Source organism: Exophiala oligosperma (assembly GCF_000835515.1).
Source record: "Exophiala oligosperma strain CBS 72588 unplaced genomic scaffold supercont1.3, whole genome shotgun sequence".
Classification (NCBI taxonomy): domain Eukaryota; kingdom Fungi; phylum Ascomycota; class Eurotiomycetes; order Chaetothyriales; family Herpotrichiellaceae; genus Exophiala; species Exophiala oligosperma.
This window is the reverse complement of record NW_015622820.1, coordinates 1,866,638-1,891,188: the sequence shown is the minus strand read 5'-3', so window position 1 is coordinate 1,891,188 and position 24,551 is coordinate 1,866,638. Positions and strand designations below refer to the sequence as shown.

The window sequence follows — 24,551 nt, the reverse complement described above, 5'->3', positions numbered from 1 at the left end:
ACTGACGCGTAGAATCATAGCGGAAGGGTGCTGGATGACTGAGACTGAAACTTGCCATGTAACTCACATACTTGTCCCCAAAAACAAGGAGGATGAGATATGTCGGGCGCAAGGCTGGACTTCTTGTATCATCTTTTCCATCCTCCTGTTTGGGACCGGGCAAAAGTTAGCAGTGTGCCATGGGCAAAATCAGGCGATCAGCAATTTGCCATGAGTTCGTCGACAGGATTTCACCCTTGATGACAGTCGAGCGGGTGACAAAACTGTCACACGAGCCATGTGGGCATTCTAGACCAGATCGATATTGAGGCCAGCCTGAAACCCCCTGCAGGGAAAAAAGACAGGGCTGTACGAGTAGCCATTGACCATCCACGGGGAAATTGATCACCTTGAAAGGAAACGGCGCAAGTCTGGGGCATCCTTGCGGATGATCATAACGATAGGCTCGCATCGAAGCGCACTTTGTGTACGGAGTAAATTGGTCATCCCTGTATCGCCGGACTCGGTAGGGGATAGAGAAAGAACCAATTCTTTTTTTCTTTTAGAAAAGACTGGCCCCCTTGGTAACCTAATCTCGCTATGAACAGATGACGGGCGGGAAGGAAGGACTTGAACATGCTTGTTGGATGGGACGTTGCCGCCCTGGAGGCGTGCGTACACTGTGAATGGTCTGTCAGATGTCAGCAAACCCTGAGCTGACGCACATACTATTGTACGGCGACACTTTTTTGTGACTTCTGACACACCCTGCTCGCAACTCCCAGTACCTCCGTATTTGAGTGCCTCAGTCCCTACCTACCTGGGTACCTATCTTACCTAAGGTAGCAGTGAGGAGTTGTCGCCCAAGTCCAGATCCCCAACCCGCACAGTGTCCCGAATGAATTATTAATAGCGGAGAAAAACGCCTGAGAGGCCAAAGTTGGGGGGGAACAAATTACTTCTTTCTCCCCACAGCGGCGCTTTCACCGGCGTCGCTCCCGGGATCGCCGTCCAGCTTACGGAGCACAACGTACTCCGTACATTGAAAAGAAAAATGGCCAAAAGTCGATGACCCATCATAATCCAATCAACCACCTCTCAATTCTAAACAACCGCATAGACATAACCTCCCCAGGCATTCAAGAGTCGGAATTTTGATTGTATCTTGAAACTGGGACACCATACGGGCCGAGGCCACAACGACAAACACCACCAGCCTTCTATCACCCTGGCCTTGTCTACAGAATGTCCGACTCCGAACTCATCCATGGCCTCGAGGTTGCCAAACATGCGTCCCGCGATTCTTGTTGGGTCGTGGTCAACGGCCACGTCTACGACGTGACAGAGTACCTCGATAAACATCCTGGCGGGTCCCAGATCCTGCTTCAGTACGGCGGCAAGGACGCCACGTCAATATACGAGCCTAACCACCCCAAGGGGACCATCGAAAAGGGACTCCCCAAGGACAAGCACCTGGGGCCCGTGGACCCGGCGACGGTGGCCACTCCCCAGAAGCCCCAAGTCACACGAGACCTGGACAAGACGGCACGCATCCCACTCTCACACTGCGTGAACCTCGACGACATCGAAAAGGCCGCGGAGAGGATCATCTCTCACTCCGCATGGGTGTACTTCCGCTCGGGCGCCGACGACCTCCGCGCGCTGGCCAACAACCGCGACGACTGGAAGAAGGTGTCGCTCCGGCCTCGGGTCATGCGCAACGTGCGGCGCGTCGACATGCGGCGCACGATGCTCGGCACGCGGTACAGGCTGCCCTTCTTCATCGCGCCCGCCGCGCGCGCCCGGCTCGTCCACGAGGACGGCGAGCTGTGCATCGCCCGCGGCGCCGCCAGGGCCGGCATCCCCTACTGCCCCAGCACGTACTCGACCGTGCCGCACGACGAGCTCGCCCGGGGCCACGCGGCCACGGCGGCCGAGGTGGGCGACGACACCAGCGAGCTCTGGTTCCAGCTGTACGTGGCCCACGAGAAACCCCGGACCCTGGAGCTGATCAAGACGGCCCGGGACAACGGGTACAAGGCGCTCGTCATCACCGTCGACTCGCCCGTGGTGGGCAAGCGCGAGGACGACGAACGGTACCGCGCCGAGCTCGCCACCGCGTCGGGAGACGACACCGTCCTGACCGAGTGGTACCGACCACAGACGTCCGAGGACGGTCCGCCGCTGCGAGGCCACCACTCGTCCACGCTCAACTGGGACGACCTGCCCTGGATCCGGGAGGCCTGGGGCCCACACAACGGCCCCGTCGTGCTCAAGGGCATCCAGTGCGCCGAGGACGCCGCGCTCGCCTACGACCACGGCGTCGACGCCATCTACCTCAGCAACCACGGCGGCCGGCAGTGCGACGACGCCCCCAGCTCCATCCGGACCCTCCTCGAGATCCGCCGCTTCTACCCGCACCTCCTGGGCAAGATGGACATTTTCCTCGACGGTTGGGTGAGGAGGGGCACCGACATCATCAAGGCCTTGTGTCTGGGTGCCACGGCCGTGTCCCTGGGTAGACCGTTCATGTACGCCACCGCCTATGGTGACGAAGGTGTGATGAAGGTCATTCAGTGTAAGCATTTACTAAACTATCTTTCCCTTCCTCCAAACCCCCCCCGGAACCCCTTCTACTTGTACCCCGGGGGCCACTAAAATCAGCTGACCGATTATAAACAGTACTCAGTGAAGAAATCGAGACAACCATGAGAAACATGGGCGTGACAAGCCTGGACCAGTTGAATCCTTCATACGTCAACACCAAAATCCTGGAAAGGGAATTACCCGACGACCTGCGATTCGAGGCAGAATGGCCTGCCTTCAAACCAAAGTTGTAGATTTCCAAGAGCCGATTATGTTCCATCTGCCCGACCACGAATCTAGATTATTTGAAAGAGATTATATAGAACATTCGAGGTCTGAGCAAACTATCGTGTAGATCGACGACGATATAAGGCCGATATGACTGGAAGAAAGGAATTGAATTTGGACGTGTCATGATATAAACATTTATTCTGTACATCTATGGGCGCTGAATCTCTGCTCAAGCAAGGATACACCATATGCACCATCTAACGCTAATCGCTAAACATATGATCCAATCCAACGTTGAAAGGCATGGATCATGCCTGTCTCCTCTCTTGGTCTTGCATGAGCGGCACCGAATCCGAATTTGTCGCTTCGTTGTTTCCGCTACGCTCATTCGGTCTATCTTCGTCGTCAAAAGGTGATTCTTCTTCCCGATCCTCATCCCTTTTCCGCAGTTTTTCACGTTCCTCGTCCCGCATCTTTTTGACCTTCAGATAATTGTAGCATGCAATACTGCATATAGTAACAACCAGACCACTAATGTTCACAACTGACAGTTCATCATGGAACACTATTCCAGCAGCACTAATAGTGACCACTTCCTTGAAGATACCACAAATACTGAGTGTGACGACGCTCGTTCGCTGGAGCAATGTAAATTCACTCGCAATCATGCAGAAGGCCAGGCAACCAGGGACGAAGAGAAGAAGCATAGCTTTGAGTACGCCTTGGGAGCTAATAAGCATTTCGATGCCTGTGATAACCGCTGCAGGAGTCTCGGAGATGCAGGCGATGATCGTCAACGAAACGAACATTATAGGGGCCAAGAAGAAGAGGGTTGCAAAAGGGTTCGAAGTCGCCGGGTGTCGTAGGAGCAGGATCTGAGTCAATGCCCATCTGAAGCCAGAGAAAAAAGACGCTGATATTGCCAGAGCAAATCCAAGAGCGTGGAAGGCTGTCTCCCCCGCGACCATCATGAGAACACCAAGCGTCATGGTGAGAATAATCAAGATCAGTTTGACTGATGGTTTCTCCAGTCGAAAGAGAAAGGCAAACATGAGGACGAAAATCAACACCGACGATTTACACATGGTGTAAAAGGTAAGGGTGATGTATCGCAGGGAGGTATTGCCTAGACCAATGTCAAGAGAGGTGGTCGTCCCAGTAGGAATAAGGCGGGTAAAATAAAACAGAGGCGTGACCAGTGGCTTCTGGGGTTGAGAGTCGTCTCGTGTGGTTGTCAGGCGCGGCAAAGATGGCCGCAAGGAAGGAAATATGAGGAGGATAGTCGATGCTAGACAAAATTGAACCAACATGTGTAGAGAGGTTGCGAATAGTGGGAAGTGGAAGTCGATGTGATCGGCGGAGAACATCATCTTGTTGTACTAGGTAGTAGTCATTAGTCGCCAGTTGCTCAGGCCCAGGCATGTATGGACTCACGATAGATATGGCCAGAGAAAAGAAATACCACATGAGAATGAGTCCCCCGTTGGCCAGTAGCCGGCGTACAACCGTCTTGTCTGCATCGTTGATTTCATCCTTGGAGCTAGTTGCCATGCCTGCTGTGCCTGCGATACGGGAATCTAAACCATCACGCCTCCTCTTTTTGCCCAAATACTTCCTCCTTTCGTGTTTATTTAAGCCACTCTCTTCATCATCGTCCAGTTCGAGATCGGAGTCTAGAGCTCCCAGTTCGTGTTCTTCGGATTCCGACATGGATGATCCTGCCTCATCATCTGAGCCGCCGCTCTTGCTTTCGGAAACGGAACCAGTACCTCGACGTCTGTATTTGCGACGCGGATTGATGAAAGGTGAGTTGTCTTCACCGGAAACGGGTGGCGCGACAGAAGAAGGCCTTTGAACGTGATCCCGATAGGGAGTCGCTGCCATGTGGAAAGGCACGAAATGAGTCCGGTCAGGACATGGAGTTTCGAGAGTCAAGGTCCAGTACCGGCAATATGAGAAGACTCGCAGATGAAGGAGCAACTGTGTTATAATCTAGAAATTGAAGGAACGAAGTGCTGATCTTACTGTACAGTTGATTTGCAGAGACAGGGGCATGTCAGCGATCAAGTTGTCGTGCCATTGCGGCTTAACAATAGTGACACTTGCGCTAATGGTGTCAATGCTCAAACATGTTCGGCGGCACGTGTAGCTGGTTAGGTAAGCCTCAAGGGTTCTGCACCGTACTCGTACTCGTATCCGTACAGTATTTCACATTTCGATGTTGTCGTTAGACTCATCTCGATGTTCGAGATTCTGCCTTGGGGGCCATAGTTACCTGCTTGCTATACCTCTTACAACGAATCGGTCGTTTCAAAACTACGTCGCCAAGGACATGACTAACCAGATCATCCATTCTCTTTCGATTGTGATATGCCCTCCGTAGTTTCTTACGGATGACCTCTACGGTAACAGATCTTTGCTTTCTGCGTAAACAGAATGTCTATCCATCAAGTCTTGTCCCTTTATCTCCTCACCTTTCATGTCCAAGCAGCTGTGTTCAGTACTCACATCCAGGATAACCGGGACGCTCTTATTCGGCTTCACTCCCGTCAAACAGTACCTTGGTCTACGCATCATGTCCAATTTCAGAGGACTCGCCCATCCACAAAACAGATGCAACGTCCACTCAATACCGAGGATGGTCATTCAGCCTTCCACGATCACAATGCAGAGATTTGGGTACGCTTGTTGCTTCATAATGCTCTTTGGGTCTTGACGTGGCTGGAGCAGTACTAAAACAAATAGGACAATTTCTGGTTGGCGCCATACGTTGTGCCTGCAGCTTTAGGAAGCCCTCCACAACCTTGTCGGCTGCTAATCGATCTTGCCTGGGACACTTTGTTCGTGCCTTCGGCTGATTGTACAGGCGCCTGTGATGATCCTTACGTGTCGAGGCTCCGTTTCAATTCGACTCGTTCCTCCACCTATTCGGCTCAAGGGTCGGCCGCCAGCTTCATCTATGGAACAGATAGATTCACAGGCGAGGTGGCGACTGAGAGCCTTCGAATCGCTGGGCTAGAAGTCGACAATCAATATTTCGTTAACGTCGAGCGTGCAGACACCCTGGGATTCTTAGACTTATATTTTGGTTATGAGGGCGTGTTGGGGCTAGCACCCCTTTGGAATCAATCAGATACATCAGATCTTCCCTTGACTGCCCTCTCACCTTGGCATATGATGGTCAACAGATCCATACTGGACGCAAATCTTTTTGCCCTTGAGCTGCCAGGCGGTCTACTCGACATGGAGCACCCCAACAGGTCTGGAGAGCTCAGTTTCGGTGGTATCAACCAGAAGTATGCCTCAAGCAAATTTTTGAGTCTTCCTCTGTCCAACTATTCAGATCAAGTCTGGGCTGTCGAAGCACAATCAATAACCTGGGAGAATAAGACACATCCTCTCCGTGAAGATTTCACGAATCTTACTCTCGCAGGATTTGACACGACTGCATGGTACCTTGCGCTTCCTGGAAATTGGTCCAAGAGTATCTACGACTCAGTGAAGCACGAGTGTGATCCCATCACTTGCTATGTGGACTGCGATCTGCGGCAAGATATGCCTAACATGACATTCGGACTTGGTGGCCAACGAATCACGTTGACCCCTCTCGAATATACGAGCGAGCTGCTGGGAAAAGACAAAGAGAGACTATGTACTTTTGATGTTGTTGATACCGAACGTTTCGGCTTCCCTGTGGATGCCATCGTGTTGGGCAGAGCATTCATGGAAACCTTTTACATGTAAGCCGACTGAAGGCAGCAGAAACAATGAACTGATAGTGCCTAGGGTTTTCGACTTGGACGATATGGAAGTAAGATGTGAGTAGTGGTGAGTCTGGCCAGAGTTTCGTTCACTACTAACATGTCTAGTGACGACGAAAATTGAAGAACAGCGTGATAACACTATCCATGTCGTCTGAGAAAAGTAAATGGACAGGACATGTATTTGGTTCCGTCTCAATGAATATGCCAACACAACAGACCATAATTCCTATGGAGCAAATATGATGGCTTGGACAACCCTCGGGATTTTGGCTCCTGTGTTATATGTAGTCCCATTCGAAGCCGATGGACCAATCGGATGGGAAACGTATTCCTTTCTTGGAGTCGTGCCATCAAGTCACAACTATGAATAAGCCGCAATGTGTCCTTGCAACTCAGTTTGTTCCGAAGCCTCGCATATGTCGGCTTTTGAAATATATCAGGGGTTCGGACAGATCCGGGCGGCTTCTTCAGCAGACGCTCCAAGATTTTCAGCACGATACATGTGAAAGCCGGGAAAACATTTCATGGGGCATCATTGGTACGACGAGTACGAATTGTTGGATTTTGCGGAGAAGACCAACATTGGACTGAATCTTTCCGCCGGAGAATCCATCGGTATCACTTCGCTTCTTTTACCTGCATTTGCCACGGACAAATCAGCGACAGGCAACCCGGTCGCCGGTCGCCGGTCCCTGGCCCGACATTGGATGCATTGAATCTGCAGAGCCTTGTCGACTGTTGCATTGAATTTCTCGGCGAGGCTGGGCGTACGACATTGTCTGTTACTAGTGGCCTGAAGCTGGCGTCTACGTTCAGCTACGAGAAAGAGATCTCCGCGACATACGCCCTCCCACACCGGGGTCCTATTAACGAGCACCCCAGGCTGGTCGGCTTCACAAGCAATTCAGCTGGGTGGGTCGTCTTCTTGTGGAAGACAAGCATACCGACTACTCCCAATTGGACCTCAACGTCGCATCTTTCGAGCTCTAGGCTTGCTTGTACTCCTCCGTGGATAGTAGATTGACACCTGTATGTCATCTGCACAGATTGGAGCCCACTACACCCTCCTCCTCATGCAATTCTGTGTACGAATGATCCCTGCGTCACGAAAACTAAACGGCTCGGCAGACCAAGCCTCCAGAAGCCTCGCCAACAAAAAGACAAGTCGACAGCCGTAGAGCTGTGCCGATCCTGGGGCATGGGGCATAGGCGGCTATTGAAAACTCGACATGGCTTTTCTCGTAGCAACATTCTCCCGACAAGAAGCTAGAGCGAAGGGTATATCAACCTTCGTTCTTGCTGTTCCACTGTCCACCTCAACCCCGGGTTTCCCATACTCTTCAATATACTCCTCTTGATACCACTAATATGGGTGCTGGAAAGAAGCCGGTCAACATTTTCAAGTTGAATCGGGGTGATGATCCGAAGGAGGTGCTCAATTGGAGACTATGGTTTGCTGTATTCTCCTTCGGCATCATGGGCGCTGCTAGAGGTATCGACGAAGGTCTCATTTCTGGGTATTGCCCCCCTGCTTTAATGCCGCATGAGTAACGCTGACATATACAGAACCTTCAATACCAAGCAGTTCCAAAACTCCCTCCACTTGAATGATCTCGACGATAAGACTTATGCCGACATCAAGGGGAATGTCTCTGCCATGGTACAAATTGGTTCTGTTGCTGGTGCCCTTCTGGCCTTTCTTGTCGCTGATCGAATCGGTCGACTCTGGGCCACACGTCAACTCTGCATAGTCTGGATCCTCGGCATTGTCATTTTCTTGACAAACAACGGTCGCCTGGGTCAAGTCTACGCCGGCAGATTTATTGCAGGTATCGGCGTGAGTATATCTATCCCGCCCGTCAAGAGACCTTTATGATCACGGTCTTCTCATACCAAGCTTGAATTGCTACGTCTTCGATCTTCAAAGCTTCTCGTGTCCGGGCTGATAGATCATGTTGCTGATTGCTCTCAAACACATACAGATCGGAGAAACCACCGTCATTGCCCCCGTTTATATCGCGGAAATTTCACCCAAGGCTGTGCGAGGTCTCTGCACGTGCGTCTTCGCTGGCTCCGTGTACCTAGGCATTATGCTTGCATATTTCACTACCTGGGGTAGCTCTCTCCACATCAACCAGAACACATCCACGGCGTGGGTTGTTCCCACGACACTTCACATCATGTTTGCCGGCATCATCCTGATCCTTTCGTTCTTCAACTACGAATCACCTCGCTACCTCGTCAAGCGTGGCAACGTTGAACACGCCATCAGGAACCTCGCTCGCGTGCGCAATCTGCCCGCCGAGCATGAGGTGATTGTCCACGAGATCCGCGACATTCAGCACCAACTCGACGAAGAGAAGGAAGCCACCATGGGCCAAGGATTTTTGGGCATGCTTCGCGAAATTTTCTGTATGCCCAACAACGCTTTCCGTCTCTACCTTGGTCTCGGCGTTCAGCTCCTTTCACAATGGTCCGGTGCGGGTAGTATCACGATCTACGCCGCGGATTTCTTTGCCCTTCTCGGGACCAAAGGCCAGAACGAGAAACTCTTCGCTACCGCCATTTTCGGTGTGGTCAAATTTGTCGCGGCCATCATGTGTGCTCTGTTCTTGGTCGATGTGATTGGCCGGAAGCGAGCTTTGATAATCGGTATCAGCCTCCAGGCCATTTCGATGGCATATGTTGCTTCGTTCCTCACGGCTGTTCCGGATCTTGAGGATGAGGGTTTCACATTCACCCCGTCCCAAAAGCATGCTAGCATTGGCGCTATCGTCATGATCTATCTTTCTGGCTTTGGATGTAAGTCCTTCAACTTTCCCTTGACCTCTTATACGACTCAGCATAAAGGATACTTTCGTCAATTTTACTGCCTCTATCTTTCTAATTAATTCTAACTTTTTTTTCTCAATGAAAAGGGGCGATGGGATGGAATTCCATGCAATATCTGGTAAGTTTCTTGTGCTGAAACCCTTGAAATTGGATCTGAATGCTTATCAACAATGTGTTTGGACAGATCAACGCCGAAATTTACCCACTTCGTATTCGAGCCTTTTGCAGTTCTCTGGTCATGTGCTTCCATTTTGTCAATCAATACGGTAACAGCAAGGCGGTCCCATCGATGCTCCTGGACACCAGCGACGGTGGTATGACTGCGAAAGGCACGTTTTGGTTCTTCTTCGCCATTACCGCCTTGGGAGGCGTATGGGTGTGGTTCACTATCCCCGAGACGGCCGGCTTGTCACTCGAGGCTATGGATGGCTTGTTCAGTCTGCCTTGGTACAAGATTGGTACACATGGAAGGAAGCAGGCCGATATGCAGACACAGTTGGACCGGGAGCGGGAGATTACGGAAAAGCACGAAGAAACCCAAGTTGAGAACCTCGGAGAATCAGAGAAGAGGGTCTAGAAGATGCAAACGGTGTATGAGAAATTTCAGTCTCAGACTGTTTTGTGCGTCCATGGTAGAGGAGGACAATCGGGGTGATACTGTGTTTGTGTTGCTGTGAAGGCACCCCACCATGGTCGCAAGGTACATTAGGCACTGTGGAAAGCCGAGGATTCTCTCAAACTATCTACAGTCCCAGAATGTATGTTCTGTGAGAATTCAAATACACCAGTTCTATGCAACAGTGACTTGGACTTCTAATATACGGAATAAGGAAAGAATAGATTGTTGATTCCTAGCATTAGTCATCCTCTGGTTTGATCCACGGATACGAATACGAATACCAATCACTTGATGACCTCGTTGATAAAATTGAGAACGACTACGACCACGACTACGACTTACCTTTGTGTTTTGTCTAGCAATCCCGAACAAGCCTTGGTACATGCCCAGGTAAGACAGGCAGTTAATCTCGTGTACCATTGTATCAGAGGGGGGGGGAGAAACAAGGCTGGTCAATGCATTTTTGTGGTTGTGATTGTGTGTTGTCGATGCCAGGACAAAGTGATGCGTCATCACTTTTTGTATCTAGGCCAAGTTTGGTATCTTACCGTACATACGGAAGTACAGTACCTAGGTAGATAGGTAGATAGGTAGCCACAGCAAATGGATCAACTCTCTAACCCTGGGGGCGGTGAATGAGTGGACATGACTTTGTTTCTTTTTTTTTTTGACGATGAATGTACATGTGGGATAGTCGAGATAGTCATAATAGCTACAGAGTAGACTTGACGTCCTCCTACTGGAATGTCGTAGTAGTAGTACTAGTATCGCATCAGAAGAGTGGATTTCCAGCCTGTATTTTATAATTGCGCCATCGTTGACTCTGCGAAACTTGCTCTGTTCGGATGAACGTTGTATCCGATGTGCACCTTGGTTGAATTGTAGATGGACAATGTAGATGGAATGGGCTTACGCTGTATGTACCTGGTAAGCAAGAAGGACCATGCATGAAATTTGAACATCTGAATCGAGGTGCCTGCATATACCTGTGATCATTCTTCTCTCTAGCCTCGTCATTCAGTTGTACAGAGAACTTCCTACTCATTCCTTCTGATCAAAGCAATAATTACCATGTGAAAGATTCCATCATGAATGTATGTGCCCCTCTATGAGTACCACCTGTGTTCTTGCTTCACAGTCTCATGTTTCACCCTCCCTCCCTTTTCGTGCTCTCAATTGCTGTTCTGAACAGGCGGTCTACTCTTACTACTCTCAGGTACTTGGCTGATCTGTCAAGTCCTGTACCATTATTCTCTTTGCTTATCTTTTCCCATCCCTCCATCATCCGGAGGCTAAAATCCAGTGCGTGTCCAATGTAATTGTCGCATCCACTTCTCTAGCTCTTGTGCCATTCGACTGCGGGAACCCATTATGCCGTCCGTATTGGTGGCTACAATTCTCTGGCGTTCCCGAGCTTCTAGCCCGCACCCGATATACGGAACCCCCTGTCAAGGATCCCAAGTCTCTCTTCTTTTTTTTCCCCTGGTCGGCGATTGCGATATCTATTGATACTACTTCCGTATCGTGGCTGACAACATCAATTTCGGTTTTTAATACCTTTCTTCCCTTCCCGCCATCCGCCTCTCATTGTCTCTACTACGAGTACAAACACTTACTACTCTTTTGAAAAGTCGTCGATACCTTTTTTCTTCCCTCGTCTTTGCGCACAAATCTATGGCGTCATGTCATTAACATCTGGCACTTTTACCCCGGAGTGGCGAATCGTGTATCGCCTTTACGATCGCTGACTCGAGTCGACTCCAGCCATTCAACAGCACTACTTACTACCTACCTGAGGCACGAAGATCATCCTCGTCATCACCAAAGAGGTGACGACTCGTTATCAGTCTATTCAGACTGTGTCGAGCAGTCTCCTTGGGCAGAAGCGCATCCTACCATTTTGTTCTTTTGATTTACTGGAGACGGCACTAAGGATATATATTGTATCCAACCGGAATCAATATCCTTGAAGGAAAATCGCCCAACACAGCGCGATACTACGAAATACTATTTCCTACCAGGCATTCAAAAAGAACCTCGAAAATGGCATACTCTCATCGATCGTCCCTCCCAACACCACTGACCCCATCCATGCCTTTGTCCGGGTCGATAGCCGAACAACATATTGAATCTCTACCCATCACACCTCCCGACATCTCCGAGGCGTTCTATAACAACGAAGAAGACAGTTTTATTGCTGACAGCAAAACCGTCAAGAAGGCTCTACATGTCCTGGCCACCGAGAGACTCGCCTTGTCCCACCTCGAAGACCTCTACAGCAGTTCCGCCCAACTCCAGACCTTTCTGTTACAGGCCATCCGTCAAATCATCCAGTCCGAGACTCGTCACGGCAAGACCATCTTCACAGGGGTGGGCAAGTCGGGCCACATCGCTAAGAAACTGGTCGCCACGTTCGTCTCCTTGGGCATCCACGCCGTCTTCTTGCACCCCATAGAGGCACTCCACGGTGACCTGGGGGTCGTCCGGCCCAGCGACACAATCATCATGGTCACCTTCTCGGGAAAGACCCCCGAACTCCTATCACTCCTCCCTCACATCGACCCTTCGATACCCCTGATCGTCATGTCCGGCCACTTGACCGAACAAACCTGCCCGATCCTCTGCCACCCGGCGCGCGTGAACTCGAAAAACATCCTGGTGCCGACTGTGATCCACGAATCCGAAACCGCATCTTTCGGCGTGTCGGCACCCACGACATCCACGACCATCACGTTGGCCATCGGCGACAGCCTCGCTCTGGCCGTGGCCGACGACCTACACTCTGCGGCCGGGCTGCAGACTCCCGCCATTTTCGCCGCCAACCACCCCGGAGGTGCCATAGGTCAAGCACAACTCGACTTCTCGGGCCAGCAGCCTACCACTACCACTACCGCCGGCGGCGGCGGCGTCAGCAGCAACGACCACGGGGTCGCGCGGACAACCGCAGTACGACCCGAGCCGCTCATGTCCGACATCGCCACGATGGTCTCACACATCCCCATCGCCACGCCCCGGGGTGGTGGTGGTGGTCCGGCCGACGATGACAACAAACTTTTGTGTTTTGACGTGCTCCTGGCCGCCGTCCGGTCACCTCGGGGGTTCGTGAGGACCTCGCCTCACCACATGATCGGGCCCCGCCGGATACAGAACCTGCCCGCCGGGGGATCCGGGGTCGCCGTCGCCGACCTGGCCGACCGCCTCGGTCCCGTCGTGATCGAGAAGACGGACTGGATTTCCGTCCTGGGTTCGACCACGATGGACGAGTGTCGACGGTGGATCCACCAGATGCGAGACGAGGGCACCGGCAGGGGCCGGGAGTTCCTGCGGAGGGGCACCCTGTTGGGCGTCGTGGACCAGAACAACGAAGTGACGGGCATCGTGGAGATTGAAGAAATGATGGGAGATCATTTTTGATTTCTATCTTGAACCTGAGGACCCAAGCCTAAAACCACTGGAATTGTGCACACACCATTCCATCTTATATTTTCGCGGGCGGACGTTTCTTTTTTTTTGGTGTGTGTCTCTTTTTTTCTCTCCAACCATCATGACGACTTTTTTCCGATACGACGAGACATTTGGATATGGATAGATTTTAGGTAGATCTAATACTCACGAGAAGGAGTATCAAAACATAGACAGGTTCTCAATTCGGAGACAGAAGAAGAGAGAAAACCAAAGTTGTTGGGGTATCTTATTGGACTCGGACTTCAAGGCTTGATGAATCAGATAGTAACGACCATTACACAAATCACGAATACCAGTCGTCAACATCATCGTCGTCGTCATCATCATCATCATCATCTTCTTCTCCACCTTCACCTTCGCGATCTTCCTGAACCTGTACCTGCGTAGGTTTGTCAACCACCTGGCCATCCTCTCCTCCATTCACACCGTCCGTCTCCTCTGGTGGGACGGTGGTCGAGGGAACTTCTTGTCCCGTATCGGCACCAGTCTGTTGTGACTGCGCCGCTTGTCTCAATGCGTCCCTCTTCTCTCTCAACTTGCGCACACGCTCTTCCATCTCCTCCATGACCTCAAACTCTTCCTCCAACCTTCGCTCCTCGTCTTCTTTCTCGTCGTCCGCCGCTGATTCCAACCTCCGTTGTTTGTCTTCGTCGGATTGTCGCCTGAGCTGTTCCGCCGTCACGGGCGCCGCCGTGATCGTGGCCGAGGAATAGTCCGGTACTCTTGCCGGAGCTGCCGACTCTGCCGCTGCGAGAGGTGCCACTTCCCTTTCAAAGGCCGCCCATTCATCCTCGTCTACGTCCGCCGTGGAATCGTTGCCGGTTGTGGTGGTGGCGGCGGCGGGTGGTTCTGTCTTTGTTGGTGGAGGTACAGGAACTGATGTTGATACTTCAGGTTGTCGTAATTGTTGCAACTCTTCAGGCTTCGTCGTCACCTCTTTGGTCGTAGATTTCTTCTGGACAGTTCCGTTTGTGGAGGTCACAGTCGCAGTCGCAGTCGAACTGGTAGGTTCTGAAACTAGACTTTCCGGCCTTGATTTGGCCTTTTTCCTGGTCTCGACCTCGGCATCGTCTCGTTCATCTTGTGGCTCGTCGTCCACATCTTCGATTTTTCGTTTCGTTCCTTTTGTACCACTACTCTTCTCTTGCCCTTGGGACGACGCCGTCTGTGCCTGCGCTTGAGCGTGGGCGTGTGCGTTTTTTCGGTGGTTCGCAGACTTGAGGTGTCCTTCCCACAATGCCTCGGACTTGACATTCATGTTACATATCGAACATATCAACATGCCGGACTTTGTGTACGTGAGATGTGGGTGTGTGATGCGGCGAGATTGCCGCTCGGCAGCGAGAAGGGCGCGAACATCAGCCATTCTGTGGGTGTAAATGTCCCACTGGTGTGTGTGTGTGTCTGAGAGAGAGAGATCGATGGTCGGAAGGAGGGGGGGGAGAGAAGAGAAAGGAAAAAGGGAGACCACAAAGAACCTCTACTTAGGTTGATCAATACACGTGCATGTGGAAGTGGTCCATTGATCTGAAACGGTTTTAATATCTGAAGCGAGATCTTGCAGGCCTGTCGATTGCTACTGTTGTGCTTGTTTTCAAGGAATGACGACGATCACGTGTGCCAGTTTTTCCCAGGCGGAGCCCAGCCTTGCGATTCCCTCCTCGCGCAGCCTTGTAATCTGGAAGACCTGACATCAACACTCGTCATAGAGCGGCGCCATAAAGATTCCCCAAATATTCCAAAATCGACGCCATTTTTACCCCATTTAGACCTGGCTCTTCCACTTGGCAGATGAGGAGGCGTTGGACTCATTTCCCGCATCTCAAGCGGCCCTTTCGCCTTTCCTCGTCGTGATTTCCAAAACAAGGCTTTCTGGCCACTTCTACCAGTCCACTCTCTCACTACAGACACAACCAAGGAAAAGACCTCGACTTTTACTTGCATCGTTAGTCGATTAGTCTTCTCAAACTCAAGAAACCCGCGACTGGCGCCGGTTGGCGCATCCATACATCACTTGGTCTCGTGAACAATCTCCCCCGCGACTTGTTGTAGATCGCGACTAGAAAAAAGACCCGTGATTTGTGACGAGATCTCCACTCGCTGCGCGTCCTGTAGACACAACTTGCACGATATCATATTACGAGAGTGTCCTTTCAATCATGGCCGGTGAGTCAATTGGTCATCCCATCGGGGCTGCGCTTGTTGCGCAGTCTCGCCCTCGAGAAAACCCCCTCACTGACGATGGCAACCAGATGAACCCAGGCGATCAGGTCGCGCCACCAAAGGGCAATACACCAAAGACCGCGATATCCAAGAAGATGCCCCGAAGAAAAAGGGCAAGACAAAGGGATCCAAAGCCAAAGCTGTCGAAGAGGAGGAACCTGCAGAGAAGATCCGATGTATTTGCGGAACATACGAAGAGGAAGAAGATGTCCCTCGAGCTATGATCTGTTGTGACAAATGCGAAGTGTGGCAACACAACAGCTGTATGGGACTTGCAGAAGACTACGAGGCCGATACGTACTTCTGCGAGCAATGCAAGCCTAGCGATCACAAGGACCTTCTCGCTGCCATGGCACGGGGAGAAAAGCCTTGGGAAGAAGTTCTGAGGAAATTTGAAGAGAAAAGCAGGAAGAAAGGCAAAAAGGGCCGTAAATCTGGCGCCGGCCGGACCAGTGAGGTCGCGTCGGTGGCTAGTCAAGAAGTGAAGGACCAGACACCTCAGCCGTCTTCGACTGGACAGAAGCGCAAGCTCGAAGACTCTCCCATTGTGCCCGAAGTCAAAGTAAGTCACGTTCAGAGCTACCGTAAGCCAGTTCTAACCCACCAACAGAACAAGAAAGCCAGAGGTACGCCTGTCGCGGACACTAACGGTGCCAAATCTGCGACACCAGCGCCCAAGCCAAGCGAGACTCCCTCAAGACGAGTTTCCAAGACCGAGTATCCCGTCCCCAACGACGTCAAGGAGCTTGACAACGTCAGAAAGCAAGCTGCAACAACCTTGATCAAGTTGGTAGAGCAACAGATCAAAGAAGCCACAAAGCAAGGCGAATACACCCTGCCGAGCGGGTCAAGCGCACAAAACGTCGCGAACAGTATGGGTCTTAGACTCGAAGCTGCCCTGTATCACATCCACGTAGGTGGTAGTGGTGAGCCTAATGAAGCATACAAGGCTCAGCTGCGCTCGATCCCGTTCAATGTCAAGAAGAATCACGCCCTTGCAGTACAATTGCTCAATGGCGAGATCAGCCCCGAAGAACTTGCTGGCATGGATCCAAAAGACATGGCCAGCGAGGAACAAAAGAAGAAAGATGCAGCTACCATGAAGGAGCTGGAGAAACAACATACCATCGTTGAGGAACAAGGCCCTCGGATTAGACGTACACATAAGGGCGAGGAGTATGTCGATGAATCAAGACAGGTGGCTGCCGAATCTGAATCGTCCAATGCCCCTGCTCGCCGACCCAGTGCTATGGAGCCAGCAGATGGCGAAGCCCAGAGTCCAGATGTCAAGAGTCCTTCGGCAATTGCGGAAAACGCAGGTGCTAGCAAGGATCGACCTAAACCAACAGTTGATACTAAGCAGCGTCAACCATCAGCCAACTTCGACATCGACAAAGTATGGTCTAATGTACAAGGCTCTCCTGAAACCGATGGTCAGCGATTTGGCGAGCTGCCTCAGCAGTCACCTGGTGCGACTGTGCGAGAGCCTGTAGGCCCAGGCGCAAAAGCTGATGCTGACATCGATGCGCTTCTCAAAGATGAGGAGGCCGAATCGCCGCCTTATTCTCCACAAGAGGCTTCTGGTGGTGTCGACGGCGCGGTGTGGCGAGGCAACATTAACGGTGGTAATCTCGGCCGTTTCCGCGCCATTGCAAAGCATGCAGCAGGTGCAACGCCTGATAGTGATACCTTACGGATGACATACGATGATATCCTACCTGCGGACATCACAATCGGTGGTCGCATCCAACCTAACAAGGCCGACGAATACCTTTGCGGCCTTGAATACAGCAACACATCAGATCTTGTCATCGTTTATATGCCCGAGCCTCAGAATTCACACGATCAATCAGAGTTTGACAAATTGTTCCGTTACTTCAAAACGAAAGAACGATTCGGTGTGTGTGTCCAGCACAAGACGCCAGCTATCAAGGATATCTACCTCATCCCACTCAATAAGGGTCAAGAACTACCCACATTCGTGAAGAAACTCGAGACCGATTTCCCTGACCCGACACAGGAACGTATGTTGCTTATCCCGATCGTTATTAAGAATAGCGAGTTGCCCCATATGAAGGGAGTGAACCACGATGGGTCCGTTGACAGTCCCTTGACAAGAGGTCCTGCAGTCGCGCAGACCCCCATTACGCCACACGAGGGCAGTTTCGAGCCACAGCCGGCTGCTGCTGCTACGTACAGTCAATCACCTGCTCCAGCTGGCCAGTATGGTGCGAACGGGGCGTCGACCCAATCATTCGTGCCACAAGCAGCACCGTACCCAGGATATGGACAGCAACAGCAACCGCCGCCACAACTACCACAGTCACCCGCCATGGCTACCGCACAGAAGATCCTCGGTCCAATGGCGGTGAGTCCAGCTGTCGTTCAGCTATGTGCTCAAGCTCCCAATGCGGGAGAGATGGAATTTAAGATTATCAAGGAATGCATCGAACGGAATCCCGAAGCGGCAAATCGGCTAGACGTCCTTACGACAATGTTGCAGGAAACTAGTGTGGCAGCTGGTGGCTCAGGCGGGTCGATTTAAAGGGCACTACGCACGTTTTAGCTTGTATTCAAAATCGATGAGAGTGTATGCGTGTGAGAACTGCCACTTGGTCGAACCCTCTAAATGACTACCTAGGTGGTCTGTTCCTGGATCATTAAATGTCATGCAACTTGGGAAGACGCATCTACGAATAAAGTAGAAGAGTGATGGAAAGGAGTTGGATACGTGCGAGAGAGAGAGAGAGAGACTTGTATCGGGATTTTGTGTGTGTGTGCGTCGATATATACCCCCTCCCGCTTCGGTCTTGCGATGGAGAGAGCTCTGTCATGTGGTGCTTTTTTTGTTGTTGCTATTACGGCTTGGGGAGGGCGCAACGGGGAGGTTGAAACAAAGGAGGGAAATGATCTCATGCGGTTTTGAACGGCATTGTGTATATTGGTAGGAGGGTTAGTAGTGTGTGTATGTCTATGAGTTTCAATTCTTCCGTGCTGTTGTGAAATAGAGTGACGGGTGGTCTTTGATTTTTTACCCACTTCGTAGGTACGGAGTACCTAGGTACTTATTGGTAGGCCAAACCAATCCTCATTTTTTTTGTCAAAAGAAAAAAGGAAGAAAGAAAGAAAAAGGGGGTGGAGGGAGTGGCATGCCATACCTTACTCTCACCGTACAATCACACCCAAGCACGCAAGGTTCACACGAGGGGACAAGGGACGAAATGGTGGAAACGTCGGACGTTACAATGGAAATGACTTTTTCCAGTAGAAAGAGTAGTGGTACGGAGTGTATCCTGGGCGTTGCGTCGGTTTTCACGTTTGTTGGGTGTTGACTTCTCGAGTGAAGAAAAGAAGAAGAAGAAGAAGAAGAAGAAGAAGAAAGAACAGTAATTTGAAGCCAAGGGGGAGTTTACAACATGTCACGTTGTACTGAATATGGTTTCTTTGCTCCGTACTAGGTAGGTAAAATTATAAAGCTGGATTTGATTTCTGTTACCGTACATACTTGCTCGACGCATACTCTGCTGTGCTACTGAAAAGAGGCAAGGCGTCAGTCGTCACGTCGTCTCACGTCTCGAGAAAAGTCTTGACGAGCTCGTCCCTCCGTGACTGTTCGATCGTGTAGAACCTGACGTCGCGCAATATACTGTCTGGCAATTCGTCGATGCTGGTAGAAGACCCACGTTGGTGTCGTTCGAGACTGGCCTTGTCGACCGCGCTCTTGAGCAGACCAACAAGGTCCCTTTTTCGGTCGCCGTCGCTGGTCTTGAGCTTGGCCACGAGTTCGCGGTACATCTTTTCGCGATCCTTGTCTTGTAACCCGGCGTCGCGCATCTCGGGTTCCCTTTTGAACTTCCGCTTGAACTCGGGCCAGTACAGTTTCGGGGTCGCGTGGCCGTTCAGGAAGCGCAGGTAATCGACGCGGGCGTCCCGCGGCTTCTTCGTGGACGCCTCGGTCCTTTTGCGCTCCTGGATCTCGGCGATGCGGTCTTTCGACCACGATCCGAAAGCGTCGCGGCGGGAGGCGGTGTTGGGCAACGCCACCCACCGGTCGTCTTCGACTATGTTCATGTCGTCGATCAGTTTCTCAAACGTCGAGTACGGCGAAATGCCACTGTCGTCGAGGAGGGAGCGGAAGAGGGCGGTCTTGTCGACGTCCGTAAGGGGCAGACCTTCGTCTTCTTCGTCATCTCCCTCGGCTTCATCCTCGTACCCGGCGGCGGCGGCGACGTCAGGGTTGGAGTATGCATCGTCGTCGGCAGGGAAGTCATCTTCCATGGCGGCAAGTTGCCATGCTATGTCATCCTCGTTGAATTCTACAGGCCCTGAGGGCGGTGGTGTCGCGGACAGCCGTGGACGCTTTGCGTGGTTCCCGTCCTGGTCCTCGGCCTCGTCGTCGGTCACTTCGACTTCTTCGTACGAGTCGCTGTCGTAATCTTCCGGTGGTGCTGTCGGCGCCCGTCCTGACTTGGATTGTGTCTGGTCCGGACTCGTCGAACGCGGTTTGGACGACGATTCTTGCGTCTGTGTATCCCGAGGCTCAGCAGGCTGCTCTTCAGTTCTCTTTTTGGCTTCCCATTCATTCTTGTCCATTTCAATCACCGCCATCATTACGTCCTGCGGAAACTTCCACAGACTTTGCTTTGTTTCTGTATTGTGGACGAACCGTCTACCCAGTTTCGTTTTCACGACGACCCATGGAAAGCAGTCGGGTATCGGTGCTTTCGATTTTGGCCTGTCTCCCTGGTTCCCTCGTCGGCGGGAATGATCCTGGTAACTCTTCCCACCGGTGAAGTGACCTGGGCCTTGTGGGTTGTTCCTTTGAAATTCTTCCATGACCTGCATGGACGCGCGCATGACATGATCGGGCTCAGAGGCACCATAGTCGATCTGTAAGGGTTCATCAGATGGTGCCGTAGGGCGTGTATAGGTCGATTGTTTCGTCTCTGCATTAAAGTAGTAGGTATGTCCCGTCGGGGCTTTGTGTTCGGTCCAGCCTGGTGGAAGAGGGGATTCTGCTGGCGCAGGAGCGGCAGCACGGTATGTAGTTTTGAGCATGTTGACCGTTCACAGTAGGTAGTCAAGGCTCTGACAGATTATGTTCTACTCGTACTGTAGACTGCGAGGGCCATAGAACAAAAAAAGGTTGGAGCAAGTGGTGGTGATGAGCCTAAACCAGAAGAATAATATCCGTACCTGCAGCCTCGTCAAAAGAAGTGGCCAGCCTTGCGAAGTCCATGGACAAATCCCATTGGCTCAGAGCATATGGACGCGTGAGGCTTCCGTGCCTGCTACTCCCTCGTCCTCCGCATCATAAGTTCATACAGTTGCCAGCCCATTTTCGATCTTTCGCTTAGATTCACCAGAGCGCAACTCGGTACCTTTCTCTCTGCCTTTAGCATATCAAGCTATATCACAATGGCTCGCAGATACGATTCACGGGTAAGATTTGATACAGAACTTCGGAGCAGCTTTGAGCAATTCTAACCAACCATTCGTCTACATAGACAACAATCTTCTCCCCCGAAGGACGATTATACCAAGTCGAGTATGCACTCGAAGCCATTTCGCACGCAGGCACGGCGCTAGGGATATTAGCAAAGGATGGAATTGTCCTCGCAGCTGAACGCAAAGTGACGAGCAAATTGCTTGAGCAGGACACATCTGCGGAGAAACTGTACATCTTGAATGAGTACGTCTCATCATGGCGATGAAGCTCATAAAGGGGAGGACAACTTTTTTGCTGACTCAAAGGCCTTTAATTTAGCAACATGATCTGTGCCGTAGCAGGCATGACTGCCGATGCAAATATCCTGATCAACTACGCTCGACAGGCTGCGCAACGCCATCTCCTGACCTACAATGAAGACATCCCCTGCGAACAGCTCGTACGACGGCTGTGTGACCTCAAACAAGGCTATACACAGCATGGTGGTCTGCGGCCGTTCGGCGTCTCTTTCATCTACGCCGGATGGGACCCTCAACGTCAATTCCAGTTGTACCAGAGCAACCCATCGGGAAACTACGGTGGATGGAAGGCCACGAGTGTAGGAGCCAACAACGCCAGCGCACAGTCGCTATTGAAGCAAGACTACAAGGAAGAATGTGATTTGAAAGAAGCGTGTGGGATGGCGGTCAAGGTACTCAGCAAGACCATGGATTCGACAAAGTTGAGCAGTGAGAAGAGTGAGTTTTGCACGATGACAACGATATCGTTTTGATAGATGAAGAGGAAAAGCTGACTGTTTGGCCCAGTTGAATTTGCAACCGTTGGAAAGACGGCGGACGGCAAGATCTACCACCATCTGTGGTCTGGCGACGAAATCATGACTCTCTTGAAAGAGCACGGCCTTGCTAAGGAGGAGGAACCCGAGACCGGCTAGAGTCAAGTCTTGGTTCCGAGGAGGAAACCCTAAGCATGACTCTTGTTGTTGACTGAGAGGGTTCAACAAGCAGTTTTCATGTGCGAGCTGTACAATTTTAGACAGGGAGAGAGAAAAACAACAATGGCATAGCACCGGCGTTCACGGCTGCGAGGCGAGGGAAGGGCAACCACAAATGAGTCGCCGCAATGAATTATTGGTATTGGTGTGCTCACGACTGTTCTTCGATCTTGATCTCGAGAGAGAAATTCTTTTCCTTCCTCTACGAATTACACTGCCTATTTTTTTCCCCCTCAAATTCTGTCTCTTTCGTCTTATTTTCCCGGCTTCAACGCTGGTGATGATATACGCTCTGTCGAACTAATTCTTGGTTTAGAGAATAGTGACATTGTCACCCTGTCGATTTTCTCGTTCATATCTAGCTGGGCCTCTCGTCTTCATCTTCATATCCTTCATTTCTTGTACTGATTCCTCTACTCGTCCCGTTTCGTTTAGCCAGCCAATCTACATGAGCCAAGAGAAGAAACGACGATAAACACGACGGACCACCGTTCTGGTCTTTCCGACTTCACTGTCTTCGGCTTCCCTCTGCAGCATCAAATACCTTTCCTCTTCTTGCAAGATCCTCTGTCGATCGCTCTGCAGGTCAACCTGGTGAGGTTTCAAGATCTTTGTGTTGTGGTACCACTTCCAAGCCAGGTACATGATGATGTACACGGGGAAGCCGATGTAGCCGGTGATGAAGGTCTTGTAGTCAAAGTCGCCGTAGCTTTCCGAGGGGATGAAGACGGTGAAATTCTTGATGAGACAAAAGAGGAGGGTGAAGCCCAAAGCGACGCAAGACCCGCCGATTCCAAATGGTGCGGTGTACGCCAGTGTCTCGTCCCGGACCCCTTGTGCCCGGCGAGCCTGAATGAAGCGGATGTGCGTGATCAGGATCGAGACCCACGAGAGCATTCCGAAAATGCTGACGACGTTGACAAAGTAGAGAAAAACCTGTTGGCTGTTTCCCGAGACGTTGAGGAAGGCGAGGCAAGAAACGAGAGTCCCGATGACGAGGTTCCAAACAGGCACCCCTCGCTGGTTGGTGTAGCCACAGAACTTCGGAGCCTGCCCGGTCTTTGCGAGGCCATACAGCGTGCGCGAGGAGATGTAGAGATCCGTGTTTGCCGTGGACAGGACGAACAGGAGGACCGCCCCGTTGATGATGGCGGGCAACACCTCGATGCCGCTGATGGTGATGGCCACGACAAAGGGGGAGGCGCTGGCCCCGGTCGAGGCCTTGTTGGCGAACGCCAACTCCTTGGAATTGTACGGGACCACCATCCCCAATAGAAGGATGGACAAACAATAGAAAACGACGATTCTCCAAAACGTGAGCTTGATGGCCCGCGGGATGGTGTGACTGGGTCGTTCTGCCTCTCCCGCCGTCACACCCACCAGTTCAGTCCCGAGATAGGCAAAGGCTGCGTTGACAAAGATGGAGGCAAATGCGACAAATTTCCCTTTGCCTCCGCCGATTCCTGGATAGTTGGCAAATGCCCCGGGGTCTTTCCAGTATCTGAATCCGGTTCGGTCGTGGTTGGGACCACCGCCCAATGCGAGAATGAGGCTGATGAGGATGATACCGACAAAGGTAATGACCTTGACGCTGCTGAGCCAGAATTCGATCTCACCAAAATACGAAATGCCGATGTAATTGATGGCCAGGATCAGTATCATGAAAATGGCAATCCACACCCCCGGGTTCACCTTGTCGCCGGGAACCCACTCTTGAAGGACAATGGCAGCTGCGGTAAGCTGGTTGGGGGCAGCAAGGAGGTACTTGAACAAGTAATTCCAGCCTGATCATGTGTATATGTCAGTGTCAGTGTCGATCAGCAGGATATTCTTGAAACAGGACCGACTGACCTAGGCTGAAGCCGAGAGCTGGATCAACGAACCGAGCTGCGTAACCTGAAAAGCCAACACCGGTAGGGAGGTAAGTTGCGATCTCTCCGACCGCCGTCATTGTCACATAGACATTGAGTCCAATGGTGCAGTAGGCCAGGAAGAGAGACGCAGGTCCGGCTTTCGCAAGTGCAGCACCCCTGATATAAACACGGGTCAGCAAAAGTTGCAGTGTGACACTTGCGGAGGTGCGACGAGGCTTACGTTCCAATGATGAGGCCTGTACCGATTGACCCTCCGAGGGCAATCATGGAAATATGTCTGGCCTTCAATCCTCGATGCAGGTTACCGGCGGCCGGCTGTTGGGGAGGTTTCATGGCCTCAACATCCCCCTCGAGGACGGAATTTATTGGATTGAGGGTGATAGCATCAGTGTCTTTGGTGTAGTCTCCTGCCGAGGTGGACAATTCTTTCGCCATGGTATACTTACTCTACGAGGCACACTGGAGAGTGCGGTGGTCTGTAGTGTCAGGGTATTCGAGACTCTGACGACAGGACCTCAGGGGTGAAGCGAGCAAT

General features: G+C 51.6%; 9 protein-coding genes across 9 annotated transcripts; 6 read left to right on the top strand and 3 right to left on the bottom strand.

Moving 5' to 3' along the window:
- The first annotated feature begins 1,060 nt into the window (after positions 1-1,060).
- Positions 1,061-3,060, top strand: PV06_03475 (uncharacterized protein). Its single transcript, XM_016404265.1, has 2 exons — positions 1,061-2,557; positions 2,662-3,060. Exons 1-2 carry the CDS (start codon positions 1,225-1,227, stop codon positions 2,817-2,819), a joined length of 1,491 nt encoding a protein of 496 aa, XP_016265270.1. The 5' UTR covers positions 1,061-1,224; the 3' UTR covers positions 2,820-3,060.
- Positions 2,971-4,840, bottom strand: PV06_03474 (uncharacterized protein). Its single transcript, XM_016404264.1, has 2 exons — positions 4,231-4,840; positions 2,971-4,175 (listed from the first exon to the last, which is right to left on the bottom strand). Exons 1-2 carry the CDS (start codon positions 4,678-4,680, stop codon positions 3,105-3,107), a joined length of 1,521 nt encoding a protein of 506 aa, XP_016265269.1. The 5' UTR covers positions 4,681-4,840; the 3' UTR covers positions 2,971-3,104.
- Positions 4,841-5,035: 195 nt separating this feature from the next.
- PV06_03473 (uncharacterized protein) lies at positions 5,036-6,823 on the top strand. Its single transcript, XM_016404263.1, has 4 exons — positions 5,036-5,475; positions 5,542-6,536; positions 6,583-6,614; positions 6,666-6,823. Exons 1-4 carry the CDS (start codon positions 5,233-5,235, stop codon positions 6,713-6,715), a joined length of 1,320 nt encoding a protein of 439 aa, XP_016265268.1. The 5' UTR covers positions 5,036-5,232; the 3' UTR covers positions 6,716-6,823.
- A 563-nt stretch (positions 6,824-7,386) lies between these two features.
- PV06_03472 (uncharacterized protein) lies at positions 7,387-10,297 on the top strand. Its single transcript, XM_016404262.1, has 5 exons — positions 7,387-8,077; positions 8,127-8,397; positions 8,543-9,362; positions 9,479-9,510; positions 9,577-10,297. The coding sequence occupies exons 1-5, from the start codon at positions 7,929-7,931 to the stop codon at positions 9,967-9,969; spliced, it is 1,665 nt and encodes a 554-aa protein (XP_016265267.1). The 5' UTR covers positions 7,387-7,928; the 3' UTR covers positions 9,970-10,297.
- A 1,209-nt stretch (positions 10,298-11,506) lies between these two features.
- On the top strand, positions 11,507-13,795 carry PV06_03471 (uncharacterized protein). The gene has a single exon (XM_016404261.1). The coding sequence runs from the start codon at positions 12,055-12,057 to the stop codon at positions 13,423-13,425; it is 1,371 nt and encodes a 456-aa protein (XP_016265266.1). The 5' UTR covers positions 11,507-12,054; the 3' UTR covers positions 13,426-13,795.
- PV06_03470 (uncharacterized protein) lies at positions 13,411-15,019 on the bottom strand. Its single transcript, XM_016404260.1, has one exon. It carries the CDS (start codon positions 14,840-14,842, stop codon positions 13,760-13,762), a length of 1,083 nt encoding a protein of 360 aa, XP_016265265.1. The 5' UTR covers positions 14,843-15,019; the 3' UTR covers positions 13,411-13,759.
- Positions 15,020-15,309: 290 nt separating this feature from the next.
- On the top strand, positions 15,310-18,784 carry PV06_03469 (uncharacterized protein). Its single transcript, XM_016404259.1, has 3 exons — positions 15,310-15,642; positions 15,729-16,261; positions 16,310-18,784. Exons 1-3 carry the CDS (start codon positions 15,636-15,638, stop codon positions 18,242-18,244), a joined length of 2,475 nt encoding a protein of 824 aa, XP_016265264.1. The 5' UTR covers positions 15,310-15,635; the 3' UTR covers positions 18,245-18,784.
- Positions 18,785-19,128: 344 nt separating this feature from the next.
- PV06_03468 (uncharacterized protein) lies at positions 19,129-20,840 on the bottom strand. Its single transcript, XM_016404258.1, has one exon. It carries the CDS (start codon positions 20,755-20,757, stop codon positions 19,267-19,269), a length of 1,491 nt encoding a protein of 496 aa, XP_016265263.1. The 5' UTR covers positions 20,758-20,840; the 3' UTR covers positions 19,129-19,266.
- Positions 20,841-21,023: 183 nt separating this feature from the next.
- PV06_03467 (uncharacterized protein) lies at positions 21,024-22,477 on the top strand. Its single transcript, XM_016404257.1, has 4 exons — positions 21,024-21,141; positions 21,207-21,391; positions 21,467-21,885; positions 21,955-22,477. Exons 1-4 carry the CDS (start codon positions 21,118-21,120, stop codon positions 22,080-22,082), a joined length of 756 nt encoding a protein of 251 aa, XP_016265262.1. The 5' UTR covers positions 21,024-21,117; the 3' UTR covers positions 22,083-22,477.
- Positions 22,478-24,551: the final 2,074 nt, after the last annotated feature.

Coding starts and splice junctions, on each gene's coding strand:
- PV06_03468 (XM_016404258.1), bottom strand. CDS start 20,757: ATGCTCAAAACTACATACCGTGCTGCCGCTCCTGCGCCAGCAGAATCC.
- PV06_03472 (XM_016404262.1), top strand. CDS start 7,929: ATGGGTGCTGGAAAGAAGCCGGTCAACATTTTCAAGTTGAATCGGGGT. Junction 8,078..8,126: donor GACGAAGGTCTCATTTCTGG/GTATTGCCCCCC, acceptor TGACATATACAG/AACCTTCAATACCAAGCAGT. Junction 9,363..9,478: donor CTATCTTTCTGGCTTTGGAT/GTAAGTCCTTCA, acceptor CTCAATGAAAAG/GGGCGATGGGATGGAATTCC.
- PV06_03469 (XM_016404259.1), top strand. Junction 16,262..16,309: donor CCATTGTGCCCGAAGTCAAA/GTAAGTCACGTT, acceptor ACCCACCAACAG/AACAAGAAAGCCAGAGGTAC.
- PV06_03471 (XM_016404261.1), top strand. CDS start 12,055: ATGGCATACTCTCATCGATCGTCCCTCCCAACACCACTGACCCCATCC.
- PV06_03473 (XM_016404263.1), top strand. CDS start 5,233: ATGTCTATCCATCAAGTCTTGTCCCTTTATCTCCTCACCTTTCATGTC. Junction 5,476..5,541: donor ATCACAATGCAGAGATTTGG/GTACGCTTGTTG, acceptor TAAAACAAATAG/GACAATTTCTGGTTGGCGCC. Junction 6,537..6,582: donor TTCATGGAAACCTTTTACAT/GTAAGCCGACTG, acceptor GATAGTGCCTAG/GGTTTTCGACTTGGACGATA.
- PV06_03475 (XM_016404265.1), top strand. CDS start 1,225: ATGTCCGACTCCGAACTCATCCATGGCCTCGAGGTTGCCAAACATGCG. Junction 2,558..2,661: donor TGTGATGAAGGTCATTCAGT/GTAAGCATTTAC, acceptor GATTATAAACAG/TACTCAGTGAAGAAATCGAG.
- PV06_03470 (XM_016404260.1), bottom strand. CDS start 14,842: ATGGCTGATGTTCGCGCCCTTCTCGCTGCCGAGCGGCAATCTCGCCGC.
- PV06_03474 (XM_016404264.1), bottom strand. CDS start 4,680: ATGGCAGCGACTCCCTATCGGGATCACGTTCAAAGGCCTTCTTCTGTC. Junction 4,176..4,230: donor TTTCTCTGGCCATATCTATC/GTGAGTCCATAC, acceptor ACTACTACCTAG/TACAACAAGATGATGTTCTC.
- PV06_03467 (XM_016404257.1), top strand. CDS start 21,118: ATGGCTCGCAGATACGATTCACGG. Junction 21,392..21,466: donor AAACTGTACATCTTGAATGA/GTACGTCTCATC, acceptor CCTTTAATTTAG/CAACATGATCTGTGCCGTAG. Junction 21,886..21,954: donor AAAGTTGAGCAGTGAGAAGA/GTGAGTTTTGCA, acceptor TGTTTGGCCCAG/TTGAATTTGCAACCGTTGGA.